At 41.5% G+C, this 10,003-nt stretch overlaps 1 protein-coding gene across 1 annotated transcript; it reads left to right on the top strand.

The window, feature by feature from the left end:
* Positions 1-6,985: 6,985 nt before the first annotated feature.
* On the top strand, positions 6,986-8,536 carry LOC131218537 (hydroquinone glucosyltransferase-like). The gene has a single exon (XM_058213132.1). It carries the CDS (start codon positions 7,038-7,040, stop codon positions 8,445-8,447), a length of 1,410 nt encoding a protein of 469 aa, XP_058069115.1. The 5' UTR covers positions 6,986-7,037; the 3' UTR covers positions 8,448-8,536.
* The last annotated feature ends 1,467 nt before the right edge of the window (positions 8,537-10,003 follow it).

Consider the following 10,003-nt stretch of genomic DNA (forward strand, 5'->3'; position numbering starts at 1 on the left):
TCCAAAACTTAGGTGGGCCACAAGAAGGTTTCAGTGATGGGCATTCCCATCCCCACTGTTCTCTACTATGTGGACCTGCCTACTTTTGGGCTCACACCCTAACATAGGCTGGTGCGAGTGGATGTCAGACGGAGCTTTTTCTTCCACTGGCTCCCTAGCCAAGATACACTAGTCAGGTGGCCCTGATCTCGTGATGCATCGCATCCACAGGTGGTTCAGTAATTAATGGCCGTCCATGTTCATGAATGTGGTCCATAAGCCATTACCATATAAGGGTCCGGTTTCAGTAGTACAACTACGTTGGGGCTCACCATTTTTAAGGAGAGGTCCAACCGCCCTCCACCCTCACCAGAGGGGTTCTTTGTGGGAGATGGTTGCCTGTGCCTGGAGCAGTTGGGGTCCACAGAGATTTCTGTGACAAATCCAATCCGTCCATATGTTTTGAAAGACCACATTAGGACATGATTTTAAAACTCAGGCAGATATAAAATTCAGGTGGGCCACACCAACAAAACAGTCGGAACATCAACTTCCACTGTTGAAGCCTTCCTTGAGCTGAGCATGATGTTTATATTCCATCCAAACCGTTCATAGAATTATTACCACTCAAACAAACTGTAGGAACAAATATCATCCTGATACAAAACTTCTGTCCCCGCCAGGGGTTCAATCCCCACTCTTTTATGTGGTATGGCCCATATGACTTTTAGATCTGCCTGATTTATAAAATCCTGCCGTATTATTATCTTTCAAAACAGATGGATGGAGTGGATTTGTCACAGAAATATCTGTGGACCCCACGCTGCCCCGGGCAGAAGGCAATCCGCTCCCGTTATTTGTTACTCTGACAGAGCACTATGGTTCCCACGCATGTATTCAGATTGAGAGGGCTGTCAATGGACCAGGTTTGATCACATATGGACTTTCCATGCCGAAACCTATTAATGGATGCTACACCTAGAGCCGTACTCAGTATCACTGATGCCCATACCTTCTATTATCATGTATGTGTACTATCGAACATTCGGGCACTCATAATTAAAAAATACACATACCATTAACTAAAAGATTAAAGATCATGCATAAATAAAAATATTATGATTTTTGTTATTAAACATAAATATAACATGATAGCATGCTATTTTGAATTTTAAAAAAATCACTCTTTTTATTGTTTTTAAACTATTGTATGATTAAAAGTTAAGAACTATAGTAATGAAATTGCACACTTGGAGTATAAGTAACTAAAATAAGTAGTTCAAATTGTAGGCCTTACATTAGATGTAAAACGAATTAAAAGTTAAGCTTGGTTGATGATTACTTTGTTGGATTGGTGAACGCTTTTGAATGGTTAAAAGTGAAATATCCAATGATCATGTTTTAACAAACAAGTGTCTAAGAATTAGATATTAGGATTATTCAAGCAATTTGATACTGAGATTGATACCTAGCTATGGTAATTTCCACAATTTACTTGGTTTCATTAGAAATATGGTTTGTCATGTGTACAAATTTTGAGCCAATCAAATGTTATATAACATCCTAAATATGAAATAACTCATCATTTTATTATGACTCTTGATTTGGTATTTAAATTTTACACGGATACTTTTTATTTGGCATATTAGGGAAATTAGCATGTGCAACAAACATGGAGAGAGATATATGAGAATGGGGAGATACTTATGAACAAGGAGAGAAAAATGATAGAAAAGAAGGTGACTACAATTATATAGGAGAAGGCAATCAGTCACTGGGCAACTCACTCTCATTTAAAAAAAAAAATAATGATAAAAATTTATAGCTCACTCAAGTTTAGATCTACCACATGTTTTGACTCATGTCCTAACATGCAGCGCATAATAAATACATGGGTTCATTTTTATTTATATATTTTTGTAGCCCACTCAAGTTTAGATCTGCCTCATGTTTTGACTAATGTCTTAACATGCAGCGCATAATAATTAAATACATGGGTGGATATTACACAATCATCGTGGAGATTTTAAAAAATACCACTGATTTGCATGAAAATAATGTCTTACATGCCATAACTTTTCTACGGTTGGATGTAAAATGTTGTTGGCTCCTCTTGTTACATGTAATGGAGAAAGTTAACATAAATCTCACAGATTCATTTGTATTTATAGAAGATAGATTACAACATACTGTTAAATGAATACAAATATTTATAGAAGATGGATTACAACATACTTTTAAATGAATACAAATTTAAATGTATTTGAGATTTGAATGTGCCTAAGTGATAGGCTAACAGTCCGGAGGAAGCTTCGAAGGAGATGAGGATGGGTGGTTAACATATTCCACATGATGTTTTACACTTTTAATGGACCATGTATCCAAGCCAAAATAAATAGCTATTAGGTTTATTCTAAATGGTCCAATATTTTAATACATGTTACATATATAATATATATTATTATGTAATATAAAATTGGGTCTAGTGTGATTGTACTATCTGGGTATACCGACACCCAACCCATTTATCAAAGGAGCTCAAAGAATAACCCACATCCATACCCATTTAGCTAACACTCTTAAAGATTGGTCGGACAATCCTAATATCTTATTAGTAGGCATTCATCATTTATATTCTGACTCATGACTTTTTCATTATAATGGTTGGATTGGACGTGCACCAATCAACAAGCTAGGTTATTAATCCATTGTAATTACCAATTTACTGAAAGCTCAACAAGCAACCAGATATCCCAACCACAAGGTATTCAATTATGTAGCCGTTACAGGAAAAATTACCTGTACCAGCCTGTGACAGACCCGTAACAGCCCCAAAACAATTTTTTTCAAAAATTTAAAAAAATTGTTGTAACGGCCTTTATTGTAACGACAATGGCAGTTGCCGTTATAGCCACCGTTATCATTATGGAATACGTTAATCAACCAACAAACAAATTTTTTTGTGTGTTATCAATATTTGAAATTAGTGTAATTGCAAATTAGATACCTAGATCTCACACATGAATGGTAAGAAATCATTTTCATAATATTTGACTAATAATTGCAGTTCACCCAAAAACATTGCTAATGTCCTTATGAATTTTATTGGGATGTGATTGAGGTTGAAAGTATGAAATATTGGCCTAATATTGAAAAGCCTTAGCCCTTGTCCAAGTCAAAAGGTTGTGGGGGCATACCCCAACAACTAAAAACATAAGCGAATGTAAAAATAATATAGATGTTGGGATCTATCATTGAAATTACTAATGAGACAAGAGAAAGCCCACCAAAGATAGCTGAATTCAACAACACAAAGTAAAGAGAATATTAGCCTCAATCTAAGCTTTCTAATCAATGGTTTAAATATCTCTTTACCATAGGAAAACATGAGAAGAAGACAGAAATCTCTCTCTCTCTCTCTCTCTCTCTCTCTCATAAATAAAAATAACACAAATCCCGAAATCTATCACTTAAATCATTAAGAAGACAAAAGAAAGCCTACCAAAGATGCTGAATTCAAAGACAAAAAGTGAAGAGAATATCAGCCGCACTCTATGACTTTTTGATCAATGGATTACATATCTCTTTACTAATAATCATCTATCATGCATGATATGCTACACGTAATGAGCAGCCCAGATCTTGCACAAAAAGTGGTTGTCTGAGCTCAGGCTCGATCAGAGACATCACGGCTTCTCTTGGGCCTAGGTTTTACTTTGCGGGCCAGATTGGACAGAGCTCGGACTATCTTAAACCTGGCTCATGGAACGGGCCTGGCAGGCCAGCCAAGTACATTTGCCAAGTTAACTTAGGATTGAAAGATTGCATAGGTCGTAAGAGAGGTTTGTAGCCCCACATGCCTCCTCCACACGTACCAAGGTAGCTCGTGCATGGAGGTCGTCGGATCAGAGCATCTGAGACACGCCATGTAGGTCGTTGGATGGAAGATTTAGTTCCATCAACTGTTACCTGGTCACAAATGTACGGGAAAAAAAACATAAGTTCCTCTAGAATGCACGTGACCCATCTAAATAGTTTAAAGGCATGAGTTTTGTACACAGCATGTGTCCCACCTGATACACGGCTCTGATGCTCGGTTGAGTTTCCAACAACGAGAAAGAATCAGATACATCGACTGTATCATAAGTTATTATAGAACCATTTTTTTTCCTGCCAATATGTCACGTGCAGAAAATCCAATCCTTGCAAAAGGCGGGCCCCACCATGGTCATTACTCGATATGCAAATCAAGTCAATCAATTCCTTGGGTGGACCACAACACTACACCGAGTCATACCGTACGTGGCTCATCTTTTCTACAGTGGACCGGTGTCGATCTCTTTTGACCGTCCTTTTGTGTGTGTGCGTGTGTAGATGTGTCTAGCTGGATTAGAATGTTGGCCTGAACCGAAGGATCTCTGTTTTGGCCCGAGTCTGATAAATGGCTTAGATCTTGCACAGGTGCATCAGGTCGGTACGTGAGAATCACAAATCTAGATTCCAACAGCCTGGGATGCACTACAGCAGTAGTGGTAAAAGGCATGTTTGAAATTACAAATTACAGTACTAATAAACTACAACCGGCTGTTTGCTTACTTGTCATGCATCTCTATGTTTCCCGGCAAAATGCCATTGTGATAGAAATCTTTACCTTGAAAACGGTTGGTCCATGTTGCAGATCATGTGGCAAAAGTATCAGGATAGTCCCTTCATTTCACGGGCCACACGATAGGAATTGATGTGCAACCGACGGTCTGTATCAACATAAGGGTATGGCCCAAGTAATGAATGGATAAGCCTGATTTTGGAGATGGATGATCTCCATGATGGATCCTACCGTTTGAATGGTACAGATTTTCATCGAATAACGAATTTTGGCGGGAAATGTGTATGGATGACAAGTTTTAGCAAGCAACCCGCTGTAGGTAATCAATTCAAGTTAATATGGCACGAACGGTCGCCTATCGGCCGTAACGGATTGGCTACTCCCCCTGACACCAGCCAATGGCTGGTGGTCGGCGCTATGTGGGCCCCATGATGTTTGTGTTTCATCCATGCCATTCATCTATTTTTACAGATCCTTTTACGATATGATTCTGAAAATGAGGTATATACAAATCTTAAGTGGACCACATTACAGGAAACAGTGTTGTTGAATGAGGGTCTATCATTAAAAACATTTTGGGGCCATAAAAGTTTTGGATCAAGCTCATCTTTGTTTTTTCTCTTCATTTGGGCCTATATGACCTAATCAACAGATTGGATGTCAAATAAACAGTATAATGGACCTTAGCAGGATTTTAATAGTAGATATCCAATCACTATTGTTTTCACGTGGTGTGGTCCACCTGAGATTTATATCCCTCTTATTTTTTTGTTTCAAGCCATAAAATGATCCGTAAAAATGGATGAAACACATACATCATGGCGGGGCACGCAGAGCGCCGACCACCAGCCACGGAGCTGGTGGCAGGGGGAGTATTTGAAACTGAGATTTAGATGAAGGATCAAGTTCGATCCACACGCCACCACAGGCACAGGAAATCAGCATACTTTCTCAAGATCTGGTCCATTCATCACGTGGGCCCAAAGAGAAAATTCTCATTCCTGAATGTATTTTCTGTTCTATGGATCGCGTGGGCCATAGATGAAATTTGAATACTGACTATTGTAATTATCTTCAAACCGTCAATATTTTATCAGGCCCATTCGGATATCGATCTTTTCCAGTTCTTAGACGGGGTTATCTTCACAGTTAGCCTCACAAGATGAATGGCTCAGATCTCTCATTCGTGTCCCATGTTGGCATGCTTTAGACTAAGATTCTCCTCGAGCGCAGCATTTCTTTTTCAACCGCCAAAAGTTCACCTAATCCATTAGGAGTGAAAGTGGATTGCCTAAGGACAGGCTCTGTGGGGCCCACCGTGAGGTTTTTGTTTTATCTACGCCGTTCATCCGTTTTTTCAGCTCATTTTATGGTATGATCCCAAAAATGAAGCAGACCCAAAGCTCAAGGGGACCATACCCCAGGAAAAACGTTTTGGAGCCCACAAAAGTTATGTATCAAGATAATATTTTTCTTTCTCTTCATCCAGGTCCGTGTGGCCTGCGTGAGGATGTAAATAAACATCAAGGTGATCCCTGGGAAGGTTTCAACGGTGGTTGTCATTATCCACACTCTTTCCTTTGATGTGGTTGATTTGAACTTTATATATGCTTCATTTTTGGGCTCATCGACTTAAATGAGAAGGAAAAACAGATGGACGGAGTGGATATAAAAAAATACATCAAGGTGGGCCCACGTCTCGGGCCACCATGGATATTCTGGTGGGAGAGTGTCAACAGTGAATCCGCTTTCATTTCCAGTGGGCGTTTCTCATCCAATCAGTCGTCATCAAGAAGAGGTTTTCTCCAATACATCCCAATGTATTGCAGTAAGAAACGTGGGACTCTGGCCGTTGTATTTGGGGTTTTAAAATGACCCCAAACCGTTTTATCTGATCGAGCTCTCCTTGGATGGAAGATCACCGAAATAAAATTCTCCAATTGACTATTAAACTCCTCTGATTATACAAAGGTTATGATGGCCGTTGATGTTCAAAGCAAAATACACAACTTATGTAAGGGTCGAAATAATCCAATTTAGCACTTTTGTTTGTTGATTATCCACCAGTCAAAATGAGAATTTTCGTATAAACGGTTTGGATCTTGGAAGATGACTCAGATTCAAAGCTAAAGTCCCGACGTACCGTATTACAAACTTCCGCAATACGGTAGGCCCTAGAGGTTTTTAATGGTGGACATTCAATCACCACTGTTTCCTGTAGTGTGGTCAACTTGAGAACTGGATCTACTCAATTTTTGGATTCATCACATAAAATAAGATGTAAATACGGATGGACGGTGTGGATATACAAAAAGTAGATCAAGGTGGGCCCTTGGTCGCCTTACCGATTCCGCTCCCCTACGAACGCCTCTATAAAAGGAAGCAATACCTTCTGGACTAGAGATTTTTCCATTTCCAATTTTTTTTTTCGCCTAAATTTTTATGTTTTGCCATGGACACTACAAAGTGCCACGTGGCAATAATCCCTAGTCCTGGAGTGGGCCAGATCATTCCCCTCTTGGAATTTGCCAAGCGTCTGGTGTCTCTCCACGGCTTCCACGTCAGCTTCTTCATCCTAACCACCGATGCCTCAACGGCCCAATCCCAACTGATCCGATCAACGTCCGTTCCCGACGGTCTCCACATCATCCAGCTTCGGCAGGATTCGTCGTCAATGACCCGCATATCTAAGGTGATTAGAGAATCGATACCGTTGCTCCGGTCCGCAATTACTGACCTAGCGAATCCAACGGTCCTGATCGTCGACATCTTCGGCACAGATGTCTTCGAGATCGCCGATGATCTACGGATGCTCAAGTACCTGTTCTTCACATCATCTGCATCGTTGCTCGCGCTCATGATGCATCTGCCGACGCTGGATCAGGAAATCAACGGTGAGTACATCGATCTCCCCGAACCGCTGCAAATTCCTGGTTGCAATCCGATTCGGATCGACGACTTGGTTGATTCATTACGCGATCGGAGAAATGAACGGTACAGATCGTTCCTACACCATGCTCACAGGTTCCGAATGGCCCACGGTATTCTAATCAACACGTGCGAAGATCTGGAGCCGAAAACAATCAGCACGTTGAGAGAGAACGATACCCTAATGCAAAACCCCACCCCACGTGTGTATCCAGTGGGCCCACTAATAAGATCAGACCGTCCGTTTTTTCATGGACCGGCGTGTCTTACGTGGCTGGACATGCACCCACCTGAGTCTGTTCTGTTTGTAGCATTTGGAAGCGGTGGGACCCTATCAGCTAAGCAGATTACTGAGCTGGCATGGGGGTTGGAGCTGAGTCAGCAACGGTTTATCTGGGTGGTCCGTCCACCTAGCGGAAGGGATGGTCCACGGAATGTCAGGGTCTCGATGGACGGCTCTGATGATCCGTTGGACTACTTGCCAGATGGATTCCTGACTCGGACCCGGGGTGTTGGGCTCGTGGTCCACACGTTCGGCCCACAGATAGAGATACTAGGCCACATTTCAACGGCTGGATTTCTAACACATTGCGGATGGAATTCAACGATGGAGAGTATCATGCACGGTGTGCCCATGATCGTGTGGCCACTCTACGCTGAGCAGAGGATGAACGCTGCAATGCTGGCCGATGATCTAAAGGTGGCGGTCCGATCGGAACCGTTGAATGGAGTGGTTGGACGAGAGGAGTTAGAGAGGGTGGTGAGATTAGTGATTGACGGTGAAGAAGGGAAGACCATGCGGGCCAGGGTGAAAAAGCTCAAAGATGCTGCCTTGAGAGCTTTGGATGAAGGAGGCTCTTCTTGCAATTCCCTCTCTCATGTAGTCAGTGAATGGAAAGTGAATCTCCAAAACATGGATGAAAATGTACAGTAGTTTCAAAGTGGAGCATAATCTGAGCCGTTGATAATGTGTCCTATGTAAAGATCGAGTGGAGAAAGAAAATAATTCTTATCATTATCTTCCATAGGTCCCACAATCACTTGTAATGCTGTCAATGGGCCAGGCTGGCCCACGGGCTTTCGGGATTGTTTTGGGCGGGCTTGGGCTGGGCTCAAACCTTCAGCCCATTTCCTAAGCGGGCTGAGCTTGGACTTACTGTCCAGTAGCCACCTTGCTAGGCAAATTCTTGTTTAGGTTTTTAACCTTTTAAAGCTTAGGTTCAGCTTAGGCCGGGCTATTTTGGCTCGTCGCGGCCTAGACCTAGTTTGGGCTTAGCTTGAACAATGCAGCCTGGGCTTGGACAGAGCTCAGCTTGGCCCTAATCCGGCCCGTTGACACCCTAGTCCCATGGTTTTCCAGCCCACCTTTGGTGGGGAACTGGATTGCCTGGTGTGGTGTGTTGACTCACCAAATTGTGGGCCCCACCCTGATGTGTGTTATATCCAAATTGTCTGCTGATTTGGCAAGGTCTTGAGCCCAGAAATGAGCTAAAACTAAGGCCATTTTTTTTTTTTTTACACACCCCCGACCTCACACCACAATGGGTGCTTAAACCCATGATCTCATGTTCATGTTAAAACTCCTGTGAGTCTACCATTAAGCCATAGGGTTGCAGGCTTAAGTGGACCACACCATATAAACTAGTGGGGATTGAATGTCTATCATTAAAAACTCATTAGGGATCACCAAAGTTTTGGACATTACTGTTGGCCTTAGGAAGGTTTCAATGGTGGGAATTATTGTACCCACGGCTTCATGTGGTGTGGTCTGCTTGCACTTTCGATCTGCCTCATTTTTTAGTTCAAGAAACTTGGAGATGTCAACACACCTCCAACCTCGGCGTGGCGCACACAATCAACTTCCCCTTGGATGGACCATGCTTCCAAAATTTTGAATTCCCAATTGCCAAAATAACCTAAAGAAAAAGTGTAACGATTGCAAAATCATTTTTTATTTGGTTACAACATTAGAATGTGGCCATCAATTTCCATGCTTGTGTTTGGTGTACGCATTTGCGGTAATGTAAAGGGGGTGTTAGTTTTTCCATTTATAAGATAAGGGAGTGTTTGTTTTTCCATTTATAGATTCTGTTAGTCCCACCATGATGTGTCTTTGATCCATATTGTCCGTCCATTTTACCATCTCATTTTAAGAATGAACTCATAAATGGAAAGGATCTAAATCACGAGTGGACCACACCACCAGAAAAAAGTGCAATGATTATAAATTCCTCACTTGAAAACATCCACACTTGCCCAACAACTCACAATGATTAGTTCATTGGCAGTACAATTGTAATAATGAGAGTTCACTGTGCCAAAATTGTGAATATACGACGGATTTTGCGACAGACTTAATTCGTCGGAAAAATCGCTTAGTTTAACGACGGATTTAATCCGTCACTAATGGAAAATGTCCGTCGCCAATTCCGTCTTTCTCGAAAATCCGTTGTGAAATTTTGCGACGGACTTATTCCGTCGCTAAAATGG

The sequence above is a fragment of the Magnolia sinica genome, chromosome 11 (genome assembly GCF_029962835.1).
Source record: "Magnolia sinica isolate HGM2019 chromosome 11, MsV1, whole genome shotgun sequence".
Classification (NCBI taxonomy): Eukaryota; Viridiplantae; Streptophyta; class Magnoliopsida; order Magnoliales; family Magnoliaceae; genus Magnolia; species Magnolia sinica.